This window comes from Prionailurus bengalensis, chromosome A2 (genome assembly GCF_016509475.1).
Source record: "Prionailurus bengalensis isolate Pbe53 chromosome A2, Fcat_Pben_1.1_paternal_pri, whole genome shotgun sequence".
In the NCBI taxonomy this organism is placed as follows: domain Eukaryota; kingdom Metazoa; phylum Chordata; class Mammalia; order Carnivora; family Felidae; genus Prionailurus; species Prionailurus bengalensis.
The window spans coordinates 38,883,392-38,902,057 of record NC_057348.1 but is presented as its reverse complement, the minus strand read 5'-3'; the positions used below and the strand labels follow the sequence as shown (position 1 = coordinate 38,902,057).

At 41.9% G+C, this 18,666-nt stretch overlaps 1 protein-coding gene across 2 annotated transcripts in view; it reads left to right on the top strand.

Moving 5' to 3' along the window:
* Positions 1-15,509, top strand: part of EIF4E3 (eukaryotic translation initiation factor 4E family member 3) — a 66,543-nt gene extending 51,034 nt beyond the window's left edge. For both annotated transcript variants that reach the window (XM_043587935.1, XM_043587934.1), the window contains 5 exons: positions 1,170-1,264; positions 2,901-2,961; positions 5,479-5,545; positions 8,952-9,107; positions 13,488-15,509. In XM_043587935.1, the coding sequence (XP_043443870.1) occupies positions 1,239-1,264; positions 2,901-2,961; positions 5,479-5,545; positions 8,952-9,107; positions 13,488-13,534 (357 nt within the window). In that variant the 5' untranslated portion in view covers positions 1,170-1,238 and the 3' untranslated portion in view covers positions 13,535-15,509. The remainder of the gene's footprint in view (positions 1-1,169; positions 1,265-2,900; positions 2,962-5,478; positions 5,546-8,951; positions 9,108-13,487) is intronic.
* Positions 15,510-18,666: the final 3,157 nt, after the last annotated feature.

Here is an 18,666-nt window from a genome sequence, read left to right as displayed (position 1 = left end):
TGGCCTGTTCCAAACGGTCTGAGAAGGGTTTTCTTATTTTAAGCCTAATCCTCGTCCCAATCCTAGTGGCCGTACTAAACAGCGACTCTGGAACAGATTAGTCTCCGTGCCTGCATTTCCTTATGTGAAAAACAAGAATAATAATTGGGCCCCTAAATGAGGTTTTCAGTAGGATAGATTCCACGCGTATGTAAAAGTTCATGGGCCAAAGCCTGGTGCTCTTGCTGCTACTCATACTACTGTTAGTATTATTCTGCTATTTTTATATAATCTGGTTTTGTCTACTAGCCGCCCTGTGTCTTAGTTAGTTCCAGCTACTATAATAGAATACTACAGACTGTTTGGCTTAAACAGTAGTAGACACTGGTTTCTCTCAGTTCTGAAGGCTAGAAGTCCAAGCTCAGGGTGCCTGCGGGGTTGAGTTCTGGTTTACAGCCAGCCATCGTCTTGTTCTATCTTCACACCATGGAAAGAGGGCTTGCTTTTCCTGTCAGAACACTGATCTCATTGTGGGAGCTCCATCCTTTTGACCTAATTACCTCCCAAAGACCACCCTTCCTGATCCCATCCCATTGGAGGTTAGGGTTTCCATATATGAATTTGGGGAGGACAGGAACATGGAGTTCTGTTTTGGGCAACTTGTTGCTTTAGTACCCGAGCTGTTCCCTGTTCATTCTAGGAGGGAAAGGAAAGGAGACAGTACCTAAGGTGATCCCTCTCTGCCTCCTCTTCTATAGCTATCGCCTAATCCAGAGTGGAACAGTCTCCTTCGGGGCTTAGAAAGAAGGCGGGTCTGTGTTATAAGGAAATACGGTTCATTACATGGATTCAGCACCACAGTCTTTGTTAGATGCCATCGACCTGCCTGAAAAGTCATTAGCAAGGTCCTTGCTCAGTTATATGTGGAGATATGTTGCATAGGAATGTTTGTTTAATAACCATAGCTTCCTGAAGCATACAATTTGGTCTGACATCAGCAAGGAACGTTCTTTAATGCTATGTTACATTTTCTAGTAGGGAACTAGAAAGAATACTGAAAAGAAAATCTATTTTGAATGGTTAAGACTTAATGAGAATCTGATTTTTTTTCTTTAATGCATTAATTTTATAATCTAGTGGCATTGTAAATCAATACTGGGTATATTAAACAAAGTGTTTTTCTTTTGAAGATATTCTGGAGTGTGTACAATAATATCCCTCCTGTGACTAGCCTGCCTTTGAGATGTAGTTATCATTTAATGAGAGGAGAGAGGCGACCACTTTGGTAAGTGTCTAACTTGTAATTTGAGGTTAAGGTGGGAGGGAAGTGGTCGTGAACCTCATAAAATATTTACCTCGTGCCAAATTGGAATGCCAAAGTAATTTTCTCCTGGTAATGATGGAAAGTAATTTTAGCTATTACTTAATTATGAAGGAAGCCGCTGCTCACAGTCTCCTTCACCTTGGGCTCCAGGATGATTCGTGTTCCCCACTGCATACCCCATTGTCGTCTCACCAAAAATAGGTCATCGTTAGCATGCAGAAGTTAGGGTGCAGCTCTCTGTGTGGAATGCTGCTTCTTTTGGGTGTGTTCTTTCATTTGCTCATTAATGGCCTGGACAGTGGAGTGAAAAAGCCTAGAGGCTTTCGGGAGATGAGAGGAACAGATGGAGTATCCATGTCTGTTGTATGGTTGCTCCCCAGAGACCTATCTCACGTGGACCACATAAAGAGCATCGTGATGCAGGCCATGGCCCGGGGTCTAGAGGAAGGTATCCTTCTTTAATAGCTTGGTGTCATGATGAGGTTGGCAGACAATAAGCCAGTTTGCTTAGGCTGGAGTCTCAATTAGTAATCCGTTCTTATATCACGTCCCTCCACTGTTCTGAGTTATTTACTCGTTAATAAAATGGAAATAGGCCCTGGATCATTTGGTAGCCAATGACAGAAGCCTAACGTGGGCCTAGATAGATAGATAGATAGATAGATAGATAGATAGATAGATAGAATTTGTCTTTGTCCGTGTAACTGAGCTGTCCACTGGTTAGGGCTGATTTCTGGCATATCTGAGTGCTCAAATGTTATTAGGAATCTGATGCTCTCCATCAGATTTAGTATGCTTTCCTCTGGGTTGATTTAATTTTTCGGGCAGGTTTTCCCATGTGTGGTGGCAAAATGGCTTTCCTGAGTTCCAGGCTTGCGCCTTACGTGTTGAATCACGGTCAGCCTTCGCCAGACCCATTAACATGCCAAGGCTGGCTCTCCTTGGCTCACCATGGGCCCTCTTTTACATCCCTGGCCAATGACTGGGACTAGGAAGAGGCAGTTATTCTCCTAAGCAGACCTGGGTCATAAGCCCTCTTTGAGGCTAGGATGTGGAATCAACCCTGTTGGAATGGGTCTGATATAAAGTAGGGGACAAGTAGCTCCTTAAAGGGAAATTGGGGTACTTTTCCCAGAAGAGCAAGCAGATACTAAACAGGAAAACATAGGAGATGCCCACCATGGGGGCCAAGTGTCCTATTAGGCATACAGTACAAGGTTGATATGAAAATCAGAGGAGACAATATCATGAATGTGGCTCTGAAACATAAAGGTGTTTACATATGGAAAGCCCTGTATTAATTGGTCTGTCCCCAGATAGTGTAGGGAACATCTCATCTCCGCCTCCTTCAGGGTGAGACACAGGTGTCCCATCACCACCCCTGCCCTTGTGGCCCCTGAATCCCACTTTCTTCCCTCCCTGTCTCCACTCTGTTCCTTTCTCTTTCATCTGCTTCCTTGTCCGGTGAAAGGATGGAGGGAGAGTTTATTGAAGAATGTTCTATTGTTTGTTGTTTTTAACGTCACCTGTTGTTGAACTAAATGCATGTAATTCCTTAATCCTTGAGTATAAATTTAAACCTTGGTCTCTGATCTAGGGAAGAGGAGAGTAATGCCAAGGGCGGCGTCTGGAAGATGAAAGTCCCCAAGGACAGCACGGTAGGTTAATTCTGACCCTTTTCTAGAACTGGCTATGGTTGCGATTGTTGTTGACTGCATATGGTGAGCATCTTGGGCTTTTTAGACAGTCCACCTGGTAGTCTCAGAACAGGACTGGGGGTGAGAAATTCTGTTCTGACCTTGGCGATTTTCTGCCTCACGGTGTCACCTTGAAAATGTAGTATCGTGTTTCTCTAGCGGGATGATGTGGTAGTGTGACTGTATCGTAAAGTCTGAAGAGCCACATACCCACAGACCTCCCAGAAAGGCTGACTGTGGCGGTCATTTCCTCACCAGCCATAACTAACGTGTGGAAGTTGGTGTACATAGTGGGAAGCAGGATCCCGCCCACCAAGGGCTCACTTGTCCTTCCTCCCCTGATGTTGGTGCAGAGGCAGGAGATGCCTGGAAGGCCAAGCGTCCTACCATTCTTGGGGGTTTTGTGAGAGGCTGTCCCTAGCTCCCTGAGAGCCTGATGAAAGCCTGGTTGGTGGGACGCTTGTTTCTAGCGGCCAAGCCTCAGAAACCGAGATTTTCTAGGAATGGGCTCGCATTCATCATGCAGACTGAAAATGAACACGCAAACCTATTCTTAAGCTTTGGGAAACCAAAACACTTCTTTGAAAATGGATGAAAGGGCACAAGCTACCCAAGTCACCTTTTCATGGTTTCTTTTATGTGGATAAGCTCAAAGAACTGCAGTGTCTCCAGAGACCCATAGGTTTGAGTCATTTCCCTAGAAGCACAAACCTAAAGATATGACCGGATTTATTTGTGAATGATGCAAGCTGTCGCCAAGATGCGCAGCTCCAGGATTTGCCTGGTGTTTGGCTTTCCTAAAAAATGTCAGCGGAGCGAACAGCCAGGCCAGGCCTGTGAAGCTCCTCTTGCCCCCCTTTCGAAGGAGGGAACGCAGAAAATGGAAGAAAATGAGAGAATGTAAGTTGTTTTTCATTTTGGCGAGAACGCCTTTTCCTGCTCAGGTTCTTTATTTACCCACACCAGGCTTTGAGTTATGGTAGAAACAGTCGTGATCTCAATGTGTGCTAAATGGTAGCTGTTGTGCACCTTGGCCCTTCCTCTCCCTGGCCATGTGCAGTCACAGATAACAACATGTCCATATTTGTACAAGTGTCCTCATGCCAAGAACCTCACGCGCTTTGAATTGTGGAGGAGTGGGAGTGTGGTGGGCCAGCCTTGTCTGACGTGCCAGCGAGGGCAGGGAACTTCCCCTTGCCCCTGGCTTCCTTGCGACACCCTCAGCTTCATCACCAACAGTGTAAGACACTGCATGTGGGATAGGTGGCGAATGGAGAAGATGATTTCGAGAAGGGAGCATCTAGGAAAGGGAAAATAAAATCCTCCTTGACAGTGAAAGGTCACAGTGCTTAATTGCTATCCTCTTGGTTAAAAATTCAGCGAGGCTGCTTTCAGCTTCTTAGAACATAGTAATAAACACTATTATTAATAGTTAATATGTAGCGAGCACCTGGCATAGAGCAAGCCTGCAGCTCTTTGCTGAACGGAACTTAACTGTTAGGTTCTGTTGCTGCAGTCACAGTGCTAAGCCCTTTGAATGCATCTGTTGACTAATTTCATGGTCACAACAGCCCTGGGAGGCCAGCCCGTTGTTATTCCCCCCTTCACCTAAGGAAACTGAGACTCCCCGGGGTTCCTCACTTCCCGTTCCAGACTCTGCAACCTGTCAGGATTCAAACCCAGTTCTGAGAGAGCTCAGGGCCTGTGAACTCTGGCAAGGACGATAAATAGGACCAAGAACTTTTCAAAGGGGAATAACTGGAAGCACTTCTAGGCCTCCAGTTACCTGTGAGTGCACGCTGGGTGCTGACTGGATGGCCTTAGGAGATCTTGGGTGGAAGGGGCTCCAGGTCTGTCACTTGTAGGAGGTGGATGGGCCCACGTACTGATCCTTCCAGGGATATGCATAAACAGTTGGTCTCCAGTGGATGGAAATCTGCAAGTCTCTAGTATTCCCTAAATTGGAAATTTCCTTAAGTGCTCATCACTTGGGTCGCTTTTTAAGTACCTTATAAACTGCAAGAAAAACAGACGGAAGGAAGGGTTTGGGAGAGAAGGATTTTACTAATAGCATTCAGCTGTAGTCAGGTGATCCATTTTGAATCAATGAAAGGTAAAGGAATTGAACATTATACGCTTGAAAACATTCTTCCCCCAGCCCCCATTCTTTTGAACTTCATACTGGGTTTTACTAGAGATTGGCTTTGTGGCTTTGGACACAACTCTGGACCTCTCGTATGTCTCTGTGTAAGGTTATCTGTAAAACAATACTGTATGTGCCAATAATGGGAGTGTTGACACCTGTGATCTGGGGATGTCTGTGGGCTCCAAATATGGGCATGAAAAGTGCATATGAAGCTGAAGAAAATGTGACTTGTTTAGCTCCTGGAGATACTTGTCTAAAAATATCTATGTTGTTATTGGTCTTTTTTTTTTGTTTTGTTTTGTTTGTTGTTTTTTATTCTTTTCCCATGCCAGTCCACAGTTTGGAAAGAATTGTTGTTAGCGACAATCGGGGAACAGTTCACAGACTGTGCCGCTGCAGGTAAAGAAGCCCGCACCATCGTTCCCCCGCTCATGTGTGCTTGGCTTGTGCTTGTCCCTCGGAGAGGTTTGTTTTTGTGTGTTTGGCTTTTGACATGTTTCGAAGTTGTTTACTGTGTAACTGTGAAGTTACTTAGGTTTTTTTCATGTGATCATGGCATTTCGTGATGTGTGTATGTGTGCATATTGACGTGTGTGTGTTACATGTATACATATGTGTGTATGCATATATTTTTTCCCACATAGCTCATCTCAATAGTATCCATGAACATCTGTCCAAAGTAAATAGCAGAAAGAAAAGAAAATTTGGTATCATTTGGCTCTTAACACAATTTGGGGGAGGATTCTTATTCCAGTTCCTCCAGGGGGGGATGTGCCTTTGAGGTCTAGCGGGGTTTACAGTTAGTCAGGCACAGCCCTTTCTGTCCTCCTTAGTTTTTTCTCCCTTCCTCCTGTCCCTCTTGTGGTCCCCTACCTGAACAGACTTAACAAAGGCCAGGCAAGGATGTGCCCACCATTATTACAATTGAAGCTAAAATATAAGGTCTAGAGGCATTTTCAAATATTGAGTGAATTTCTCCAAGCCTCCCTAAGCGCATTTTTATTTTGCTCTTTTTTTTTTTTTTTTTTTTTTTTAAATCATGAAAACACTGAAAGAGGAGAATTGAATTGTTTGTTTCAAGTTTGGTTTTCTTCCTGGCTAGTTCCTGCAGAATGCTCCTGAGGTAATATTTAGAATAACAATTTACCTGCTCAGCTTTCAGGTAAAAAAAAAAAAAAACCTTTTTTTAGGTAAATTAGTACTGATTAATTAGTCCTCAGATGTCTTAGTTGGTACTGTCTTCAGGCCCGTCCCCCCTCCCCAGGCCACGCCAGTGTCATGGCTAGTTTCAAATTCATCTACTAGCAGTCTCAATAATTCTCCTTTTGTTTTGCTTCCTTATTACACCAGTTTTCATTCCCTTAAGACAAAACCTGGGTTAGGATGAAATTGTCTTAAAAGTACAGGTTCCTTCTGTTTTAACAGGGAGTCATTAGCAGCTTCACAATATGAAGCCAAAAATGCGTCCTGTGTATAATTATAAACACATAAATCCCTGGGAGAGGAAGTTTCCTGTGCAAATTATTCCTGTTTCCAGAACCAGGGAAAATAGTCTAAGTAATAATAAACAGCCAGGATTGAGTAAAGAAGGCCTGTTGTTCCGCGGTTGACTTAGGAAGCGAGTCCACTATTAACTGTCCGTTAAGCATTAGCTCTTCGATTAAGCTGGCTCTGCCCCCTGAAGCAAGTCGGCCAGTCTCTCTGGGCCTCCCTTCCCCCACCTTTAAACAGTGGCTCCTCCTAGCTGTCATGGTGCCGGTACCCTAAAATAATTAGGGTTTTGCTGGTCGATTCTACTTATGAATATTACACGTCCGCTGATGGATCTGCCTTTGCGTAAGAGTTGCAGCCTTTTACCACGCCGCTTCTGAAAGTGCTATGCGAGTAGGATCCACCTAGTTACCGACAGCCAAGCCAAACCAAAATCCCGACGCCTCAGCAGAGTCAGCATCCATCAGTCACAGCACCCTCCGGCCAACAGTGTAGAAGTAGGCCCTACCCAAAGACCAGACAATGTTGATGTTTCCTACACAGCTGACCTCGTGTCTCCGTGGCCCTTCTTGGAAATAGTCAACTACGTGTAGGGTTTCTCTCTTTACTTGGTGATTTTCTGTTCACATAGAAGTTTTAATAGTGAGTTTTAGCAAGTATACGTTGGAGGTGTAAGTTTTTTTAAAAAATGAGAAACCTGAACTAAAACAACATTTTTGATGCAATAATAAGTTTCTCTTGGCCAAGGAATGGCCACCATCAGGTCCTATTTGCTCTTTGGAAATTCTGGGTTAAATGTGACATATATGCAGCAAAATACACAAATTGTAATGTGTACAGCTTGATAAATATTCATGAAGTAAACAGGTTCCCGTAACTGCATTCTCAGGGAGCAAGCAGAGCATCACTTACCCCCCAGAATCCTTCCTTGCCCTCCCTTCCCCCAAAGGTGGCCACCCGATCTGGCTTCTGATACCATAGGCTGATTTTGCCTGTTTTCAAACATTTATATAAATGGCATCATTTAGCGTCAAGTTATACACATTTAGCCAGGATCAATGCAGGGAGGGAGGAAAGGAAAGGAAGGAGGAAACAAAGGAATTATTTTACTAAAGACGAATTGCTTTAGTAAATTGAACACGCCCTCACTTAAATTGCATTAAATACTAGAATGTTTTAACCCCCAGAAGACAGCTGGAAAAACTGACGGTATAAATATTTAGATATATGGATTTAGAGCAAATTAGGCCAGTTAGACAAAGCATATTATTCAAGGCAAAATTTCCTAATTTTGATAATGCTCATCTTTCGCATTTTACTTATAGATGTTGAGCATGCAAGTAGAGAGAGCTGACCGTGTTTCATTAATATGCCAGGAGCATGCAAACCAGGAGTCAAAACTCTTTACTCCTGCCATTTTCCTGTAAATTAACATACAGTAAGTGGCTGCAGGGATGCATATTATGGTACGACAAAGCCTTAACTTCCCCAGCCACCATTTTCAAATATCCACAAAGTGGACCCCAGTCCAGAATTTAGTTAAATAAAAGACCTACATTAATCAGTGTAGATGAGTGCTTTAATGTCCATTTACGGAAGCCCCAGAATAGCAGAGCCAAACTCCGAAGATATTTACTCTTACTTTATATACAACGCTAACAGATGGCCGTTGGTTCTGTAGCCCAGAGTTCAAAACCCGAAGGGGGATGGCCAGGGAAAAGCACTGGAGAGCAGAAAGAATGAAAAGGAAAGGAGCAGACAAGCAAACCACAAAAAAAACAGAATGAGCCACTTGGAACACACAGTTTGGGGCCAGTTAGTATTGGGGCAAATAGCGCTCACCGCCCCACGATCTCTGAACGTTTGGCAGGCAGTCAGGAGAAATACTTGCTGTTTTTAACAAAGACAGTCAAGCATCGAGGAAAAGTTCATTTGAGTTCACTTGGCTTTCATAGGATAGAGCGTTATGCAACCCATTTTAGAAAAAGTCTCATCAAAACAGACTAAGAAATCAGTCAAAAAGCTTTGGTAACATGTTAAAAAGGATAAATTACTTATCTGGAAAATTCGTTTGGCTGGAACATGATGTTTATCTAAGTTCCTGGATAAATGTGATGTGACTGTTTCAGCTTTTGTCCACTAACTTGCTTTTTGTCCAACGTTTCCCCTTAGAAACAATATTTATTACGAGTTCTCTTGTGTCACCTTTTTATTATCGAGTCCATAATTTGCAGCTAACATGATAAGTGCTTAAAAAACAATGTAGACAGACTTGACATTATCACTCATTTCTTTTTTCCCTGCCTTCCCTCAGATGATGAAGTAATAGGAGTCAGTGTCAGTGTCCGGGACCGGGAAGATGTCGTCCAAGTCTGGAATGTAAATGCGTCTTTAGTGGGCGAAGCAACCGTTTTAGAAAAGATCTATGAACTTCTGCCCCACATATCTTTTAAAGCAGTATTTTATAAACGTAAGTGCTTCATTTTCAGTTATTACTTTCTAGCTTATTCTGTCATACTTTTAAAGATAGAGACTGTGTTGCAAATGAGATGGAGGTAGAATCACTCAAAATTCTATAATCCAGAAAATAATTCAATAAAATACACGTGTTTTGTTTAAAAAAAAAAAAAGTTTAGTCTCAGAAATTAAAATGAGATTTTATTATCATCTAAACACATGAATCAGAAAAGGTGATACATATTGTATTTATTTCAGAAATTTAAGCCTGATCTTAAATTTGTCATTCTCAGGAAAAAAATTACCTTCTATTTGAAGCAACAATAACAAAAATGTTATTATATGAGCTGGCAGGTAGATATTCAATCATCCCTTCATAAACAGGAATTTATAATGTATAACATCTGTATTTGTGGAGGAACTTGTTCTGAGCGCGGGGATGATTGAATGTTCTACTGAAATGCTAATACTTCCTCATTACGGAAGACTGTGACACAGAACGAAAGAGAATTCACGCACAGTGGTGAAATGTTAACAGTATGAATAGGTGTGTGGACCCATTGTTTCCATCATGATTCATGTTCATTGCTTTTGTGTGCTCTTTTGAAAAAGTCATCTTTTTCATAATGAAAACACCCCTGTGCTTATTAAACCAATGTTTGGTAGATCAAACTGCAGGTTACACTTTTAACAGTGAGTTAGAGAAACGTACTGATAGCCCTACACATACATAGGATCAATTCCTACTTCCCAAACTACCCCAAGAGCCGATGACCCAATTTTTTAAACTCTGGTATCTCATGGACTCTAAGATGCCCTTGACTATGGTGTCATTTTACTATTCGTAAGAAGGAAAAATAAAAGGCTCCCAATTAAACGATGACATTGTATTGATTCCAGGGGTCTTGAGATGTGGGGTGGGGAGTGGGGAGTGCATCTCAGTTTTGCTGAGATATACTCCATTACTGTTTCCCAACCCCTTGCCAAAAAGGAGGGGAAAAATCAAATGCTCTTTGGAGATTGTCTTAGTATCATAAAGGTTATTAAAACATAGACCTCCCTCGTAGGAATCCTACGTTCCCAGACCAAATGATTTAGATTTTAAGCAACAAGACTGACCTGTTTCTGTCAGTATTCAGGAGGTGCTCAGCTTCTGAATTTTAAATGAAAGTTTAAATAAAAGAGATAGAAAGATGGCCCTGCCGAAGTTGATTGTTGGCTGTGCAGTGTGGAAATTGCACATTTGCAGATGCAATTTTCCCTCCTTAGGGCACATTAATTGTATTTTCAATCCAGATATTAATTGAAAGGTCACCAGGGGTCTTTTCTGGTTTTTCTCCTTCACAAGCCTGTCTGGAAGAAGTGTGTTTCATGGCCATTTATAAATGGGGCTACAGCATTCTTTACCACCTTTGAAGCAACTCCACATTTGACTCAGAAGAGGAGAGAAGCAGTTTGGAATCATTAAGTCAGGCACTCTGAATTTTTGTCCCCCCTTCAACGGTGTGACCTTGAGCAAGTCACATCTTCCCGTCTGTTCGCTTTCTCACCAAAATATCGAGGAGGTTCGTCTTAAATGATCTCCAAGGTTCCTTCTACTTCAAAATTCTCTCATTAAATTTCCAAGGAACATGGTTAGCAGCAGGTCCAAGATGATAGGAGTATATCATTAGAAAATTAAGCCACAGGGTGGTTAGGCTAGTTTTTAGGGCAGTGGTAATAATCAGGTAAGACTGAACAAGGATGAGTCACAGCTTAGTTGTTATGATGGCTTGAGGGGCGGGGGGGGGGGGGGGGGGGCGAAGCCAAATCTGGGGGGAAAGTTGCAACATGGCCAGTTGAATCAAGTTGAATAGATGCCCTAAAGATAGATGCCATTGTGAAGTTTGTGAGTAATGCAGAACTGGCTAGGGTCTCTGTAGAAATCCATATTTTAATGGCATAAATTAACATTTAAAGACTCAAAGATTATTCAAATAAAAATTTGAATTGGAAAAAACAAGCAACTCTCTTTATTTTATATAAAGCAGGCAGTCCTTTACTCAGTAGGGTTATTATATACCACGTGCTGCAGAATTGATTTGGAAAAATGAGGTTTGTGCAGAAATCTTATTCACAGCATGATGGAGAACAGTCGTAGGGTGAGCTAAGTTAGAAATGGCCAACTCTCTGCTTTTATTCTGTCTTGTTAATAGGATCCTGGTGTAAGTATTCACAAGTGTACGAAAGCCAGGTGACATGGCAGGTTTTCCACGTGGAAAGAGCCCAAGCATATTCGGTCAAGACCTCCGGCAGGGGAGATGAGAACTGGGCCGTTGTTAAGTCATACATGATTTGGATACAGAGTAATTATTTGACTGAGAAACTCACAGTGTACAGAGACCCTTCCCCCGCCCAATCCCCCCCCCCAGTTCTACCCTCCCCCACACCAATTCTGTCACCTTCTTTAGGGCAGCTGAATGACATCTTTTTGATGTGAGAATTATTTAGAGCAGAGGTTGGCAAACCATGAACCTTATGCCAAATCTGCCCCCTCCTTGCCTTCTTTTTTGTAAGGGCTGCAGCTAAGAATGGTTTTCACATTTTTACATGGTTGGAAAAAATTAAAAGAAGAACGACATTCTGCAACACAAGAAAACTGTATGAAATTCAAATTGCAGTGTCCGTATATAGACGAAGTGTACTGGCACCTAGCAGGGCCTCTTTGTGCCCACGTGGTCTGTGGCTCCTCCAGTGCTGGCAGTGGCACGGTTAATTGTTGGGACAGACACCGGATGGCCCGCAGAGCATAAAATGTTTATTCTCTGCCCCCTTGCAGAACAAGTCCTCTGACTCCTGATTTCAAGAATTCTCTATTCTCTTGCCACCAAGGCTAACCTAAGGCTGAAAGAACTTGTGTCTCTCAGAACTCGCCCAGTTCTGAATGTTCCATTCTGCTATCTCCATGGCCCATCACACTTGCATTATTCTGGTATCTCAGCTATGCCCACCCCAGAATGGTCCCTCACACTCAGAGCAATAAAAATCTCTGGACCGTCCGTATCTCTTGATTTATCCCTTGGAGCCCAGCAACCCTGAGAGGTCTGTTGGCTTCACCACTTGACCCAGCATCACTGTATATTTTAGTGCAGATCAGACCCCGTTTGCTTCAGTACCGGCCTGAAAAACTGTTTTAAAAAGAAAACAAAATCATAAAAAGTGAAATATTTGTAAAGGTTTACATGTGAGAAGTGTTCAGTTAGATCATTTCTGTAGGCTGTCCTTAGGAATTTGGCCAACCCCTAGTATCCCAAGAGCTCTAAGTGTGCTTCCCCCACAGGGTTTTATCCAAAGAACAGGTTGGGATGAACCTCCAGGATGATCCTGAAGGGAAAACGATCCCTTTGCCTACCCCTTCACCCCTTTAGACACTGGTCTGAAGAATTTAGTCTATACTAAAAACAGAGAATTGGGAGGGGCTTAACAGGTGAAGCCGGCCAGCCCATCCATTCACTGCCCATGGGAGGTGGGGGGAGGGGTGGGGACTAGAAGACAAAGCACAGAGAATTCTGATTTGCCTTTGGCTTTATTAGACCCAAGCCCCGGTGGCTTGTACCCTTGAGAGAAGAGGACCTACCCTTGCTTTATGATGATGGTTAGCCGGATTCAGGAAGTGGATTTCCACCCTTGGCTTTTTTTGTCTTGGACAAGATGTTATGCATTTCATGAATGTCTCATTTCCGACTTCCACTTTACAAAATTGTTAAGTCTTTGAAAAATACTTTTGATAGCACCATTTTTTATTCTAGAGTTCCTAACTGTAATTAGTAATTTCATAAGCCAGGCTATAGGACTGGGGGGGAGATTTTTTTTTTAATTAAAAAAGAAAATATGATTGGAAAAAATAAAAGACCCATCAGTTTTTTGAAACTTCATTTCCCACAGGGGTGCTCAGAGGTGGGGAGATGTAAATACGATTGCTACCCGCTTGTGTTGTTCTTTTGTTTTGCTTTATTTTTGTTTTATTTTATTTCTAAAGATAGGTCCATGAATGGCCCTGGCGTGGGTAACATGGGGTCTCCCACCCCGTGCATTCTGTGGGGCACATTTTCCCCTGTAGCATGGGAAGACTTGCATATTTCTCTTCATCAGCTCGTGGGGATTACTCATCCTCTCGGCACAGCAAGAAGAAACAGGCAGCATGCCCATTGCTTGTTTATTCCTTGTTTTAATTTTCATTATTACGTTTCTCAGGAAATGCACGCCTTAGCTAACAGTTACTGGCACAAAAAGGTATTTGCATTCTTGCCAACATTTGGGGAAACTGAATGAGATGCCTTAGAGAAGGGTTGCCCCATCCTTTGCTTAAAGTTTTCTTTCCTTTTTTTCTTTTTTGTTTTTTTCTGTCCTTTAGCCCATGAAGAGCATCATGCTTTTGAAGGTGGACGTGGAAAACACTAATTGCACTCTAAAGAATTCTTTGTCCTTTGCTGATTGGTTTTGGAAACGGTCTTAACAGGAGGGAGAGTGAAGAGAAGACTTGCCGAAGCCCGATGCTGGTCCATTTAGAGTGGGTTTCTGCCCTTGCAGACTGGGCACTTAGGGCTCAAAGTGGCAGGTGGGGTTGGGGGAGACTGTGTGGGTTTCTACCGTCACATTATTTGCTTTTTTTTATTTTTCTTTTTTGGCTTCTTAAATTCTCTGTTCTTTTCACTCTGGGCTTTTTTTTTTTTTTTTTGGGGTCCTTTTAAATTTCCTTATTCAGTCTAATTATTGTTTTCTACACTCCCCTTTTATTGAGGCACAAGAAATCGGTTTCCCTTTAAGTAGCTCTGCTGTACCTAGTTAATGAGAATATGCATAATCGTGACAATACTGCTTTTGAAAACCACACTGTACTTGGAGGAATACTAGCTTGGTGAAACCTGTCTTGATTATTTGTTGTGACACATTCCTACACACTGTGCACTGGGCATTGTTTTTTTTTTCTGTCCCAGGAAAAAGAAAAAACATACTTAATCTGATTTTGCACTGACAGCACACACATCTTTTATTTTTCTTTACTTTTTAAACTTTTTTTTTTTTTTTTAGCAATAAAAGGAAAATAATAGTTGGGTTGCCTAACATGAAAACTTATAATCACAGTTGAGTATCAGGATATAAATCAAACTCTAGGTCTTCAGACCCTCTGTGGAAGTATTTCTAAGCACAATTTCAATTCGGCCTTTTCGAAGGATAGGCACAGAGTGGTAGCAAGGAATTTCTCCTGGTAGGAAACCTTGTATTTGTGATTTAAAGAGGAGGTGATGTTTTAATTGTTTGAGGTAAAGCTGCTTCTGAATTTTGGGTATGTGTACCCACCCACTTAGGGCTTTCCAGATGTATCTGAACACACTTTGTTAAATTATCCCTTTTTCCTGCTCACATTGTATGTCGTTTCCAATAATTAATAGTCCTCCAGCCTGGGCAGCTCGCCCCTGCCTTTTTCATTTAGGCGCAGCTGGGTCGATCTCATTTCCAGGATGAATGTGAACATTGACAAAGTGGAACTCTGAGTGCATTCTGTTGATACTAATTTTTGGAATTGTTGATATATATTGTACTATGTTACCAAAGAAATAATGGTTTTAGTAGAAGGAAATGGCCATGCTCTGGAGCACTGAGCCTCTTTCCAAATGCACCCATTTCCCTCTCTTGACTCCACCAAGCCTCCTACTGCTCTTACCTGAAAAAGGCAGGGGCGTTGGAAGACACTTCCTCTTGCTGGCTTTTTCTGGAGTCAGGGGAGCTGACACGTGCTTACCCATTTCACACAAGGGCCCAGGGCTCAGAACTCGTACCCAGGATTTTGAATCCCTCTTGCAGTATTGACCAGCAGAGAGAGGTGGGGCTACTTCAAGCCTCCAACCTGTGTTTGTAAATAAAATTCTCCATTCAAAAATGTAAACAAAACTTTCCGTGATATCTGTTTACAAAAGTTGTGCCCTTTTCTTGCGTTACTAACCACATCAACCATAATCACAGTGACCATAGTTTTTAAAAAAACCCTTTGTTTCTAAACTGACTTTCTTCAGTGGTTTCAGAATGAGTCATAAGAATATCAGATCCATTTTTCTAGAGCCTGGAACTCACTTCTCTAAGCATTGTACTGACATCCAACTTGGTTTTAAATTAGTCATTCAAGGATTAAAAAAAAATATTCTGAACACGAATTTAAATTCTTTTTTATAATATAAGTATTTTTCTGATAGATTAGAAAAAAGGATGATTGACCTATCTTCATTATAATTGTCATATATATTTCCATAAGTAAATGGATTTTGAAGCATTTTTATTTTTTGAACTTTATTTAAAGCGTTGTGGTGACATGTTCAACTTCTGCATGTATGTAGCCTTTGAAGAAAAAAATAAAATAAGTAGGAATGTTAGGCTCATATTAATGTTTTCTAGTTTCTGTTGTTTATGATCATGACACATGGCTTAACACACAAAGTACATTTTTGTCCCAGAGAACTTCTGCACCTGTTTCTGACCCTGTGGAAAATACCAACTGTGAGAAGGATTTAATTTGCCAAATGTTAAGAACCTATTATCTAAATTACTTTAAGAGTGGATTTTGTCAGATTTTGCTTTAGAAATTGTTTTAATTGAATATGTAGTTCCTATTAGACTTTGTATGAACTAAGCTGATTTAATCAGCCTAAAAACCTCTCATTACCTTCTTGGATTAAAGAAGCTAATACTCTTTTGAGATACAAGGAAATATCTTGTGGGGCATGTGACTTCTGTTTAGGGCAGCGTACCCATGCTGGGGGAAGTGGGAACTTGCAGTTGGATCCTGATGTTTCCGTCTGGTCCTTGCAGGTGCAGCCTGCTCTCTGCAGAGAGCCAGATGGAAGTCACAGCCCTGACTTTCTCGCTTTTGTCATTCCTTAGGTCTGGATGCAGAGCCAGGGTCTCTGATCGAAACCAGTGTGCAGTTTTCTTCTCCCATTATCCCATACTAGGTTTGTTAGGTTGCAGGTGCTTGCTTACATTGGGGAAGTTATACCCGTTTAATAAGGACGGATAATATCAACTTAAAGGAACTTGTCTATATCTTCACTTTTCTTCTGTAAGCACTTCCTGAAGTGTTGATTCACCCCATTTAAAGATTCCCTGCTGGACGTCTCCACATTTCTGAAATGAGGGGATAGTTTACCGCAAACACTTACATTTAACATAATGTGGCTATTAAATTCGTGGTAAAATTGACAGAGCGAAAGACACAAAAGCAAACACACCTCTAGTGAACTTTAAATAGTCTAACTTGACTCCTTCTCAACTTTCTTCTCGACTTTAGCTCATGTCTGCACCATCTACACAGTTACAAGACTTTATAGCTGAACGAAACTTTGGGTATCACTGAGTAGTGGACACAGTGTACAGGCTACTAGCAGAGACTTGATCAAACCTGTCCCTTGTGAAAGGACGTGGGGTCACAAGCGACAGAGCTGGGCATTAAAGTCTGTAGGCTACATACGCAGTCCAAGCTTCCTTGACCTGAAAAAACTCAAAAGTCCTGTCAACCTAACTCCAAAACGGCTCACCCCGATCAAGCACGCCATACCTCATCTAATCTGGCCACTGAGATGCCTGGACACGGTCAGATGTCCACGTTATAAACAGTTCTCATTTTCTCTCTCTGGCTCTCAGTGACTAAAGTCATGCTGCAGGCTGGTGTTTGCAAATAGCCTTATAGTGACAGGAGGTGGGTACTTGTCATGAGAAGCCCAGCTCATAGAGGGTCCCATCTTTTGTACTTAAACAAAAGTGACAACATTTGGAGCGATCACATGGTGGCGCTGCCTTCCAGCCAACAGTTCTGGCTCAGCCGTGTAATTTATCCAGCTAGGTTTGTGTAATTATTTTAAGATTTGAGTGCATTTTGTTCGTCTGGGTTTATAAAAATTTGACTAGATATTACCGATAGAACTTCAGCTCTCCTATACCTCATAAAAATGTGTACAAGATCCAACTCTCTGGACCTGCTTTAAAAAGCTCAAATCTTAGGCTCTCCATGAGCCTCTAAGTAGTCACGAAGAGAAAGAACGAAATAAACATATAGGAAATACCAGAAATATTTCATCAAATATTGTGCCGCAAGGGAGAAGTAAAATCAGGGTTTGATTTTTGTTTTTATTTTTTTAGGGCTTTCTAAATATGGAACTCCCCTTTAAAAATGTATGTCTGCTGTTCACCTTTCCTGTAATGTATGTTTCTGTAAGATTTCACTCATTACAAATGAAAGTAGAGGACTGCCTGTAGGTAGTTTATTTTTGAAAAGAATACGTGCAGACCAATTAAAAATTACTTTAGAGTTTGGCGCCTCGGGATTGTAAGAACCTGGATCATTGCCTTTACAGCTGAGAGGGGTCGGAAGGTGGAGAGGAAAAAGACGGGAACAGAGGTGCAGTGAAGAGCCCTTTGAACCTATGTTCCTGCGTAGCGTTGAGAGTGTGTGTGTTCTCACACTTGTACTCTCACAAAGAAGAGAGCTCACATCGGTTCTTTACACAACCGATGATGCTGTTCTGTTTCTGCTTTCTATTTTTACATATGCATCCAAATCTGTGAGCGCTTCTTACTTAGGTTAGCTCATTCAAGCCAAAAGTCACCATCTTGTGTTGTAGAGATACTCTCATCTTGCTGACATGACTCCATTTTTGAAAGAAAATTCACAGTTTTTTGAATTTTAGAGTGGAAGGGACCTTCGAGATCATCTACCAGCCCTTCTCGCCCCTTGGTGTGCAGAAGAACCTCAGGGCGCTTACTCGATACACACATTTCTCGGCCCCAACCCTAGAGGTTCTGATTCAGTAGGTGTGAGAGGCCTAGATATCTGCCTTTTCAGCAAAAGCCCCAGTAATTCTAATGTGGGTGGCCCCCAGACCTCACTCTGAGAACCCCTGTTTCATATCCAACCCCCCAGTGACAAATGAGGAAAGCCTCCCGCTCCCCCACGCTCTCAGGTGACCTGACTGGAATGCATAATACCAACAACCCTAGGAAGGTTGGAGAAAGCCATTATCAGGAAGACTTGAGAAGATGTTGCTCGTAAATAAAAACTTTATGGCTAGGACCACAGCAGTAATAAGTAGCCCATCTCGGGAAGTCCATGATATAAAACCTTTAATACAGAGTGGTGGCTTTTCTCTTTTCTAAATACCACTTCAGCGTGTTAAGAGAAAAGAAATTAATGTTCAGAAAAAGTAGTTACTCCATATGTGCAGTAACTACTTTTCTATAATATCTTATGGCATCTGGGGTTCAGCATCATTGAACAAGATTAAATGAACGTTATAGAGCTATAAAATTGCATGTAAAATAACGCAAAACTGTTCAAATGACTATCAGAGTAGCCTGGGAATGAATTTCCACTAAAATTGTCAGTCTTAGACGTAGCTTAGTAGCTGTTACTGAAGTGGAGGGGTTCTTTCATACAAAGACGTGTCCAAAAAATCAAGTAAGTATTCCCTAAGCCATGTGAATGACAAGCAAAAGTCATTGTGAAGTCAATATTTTTTTGTTCATCGTTGCTAAAATTGAGACTC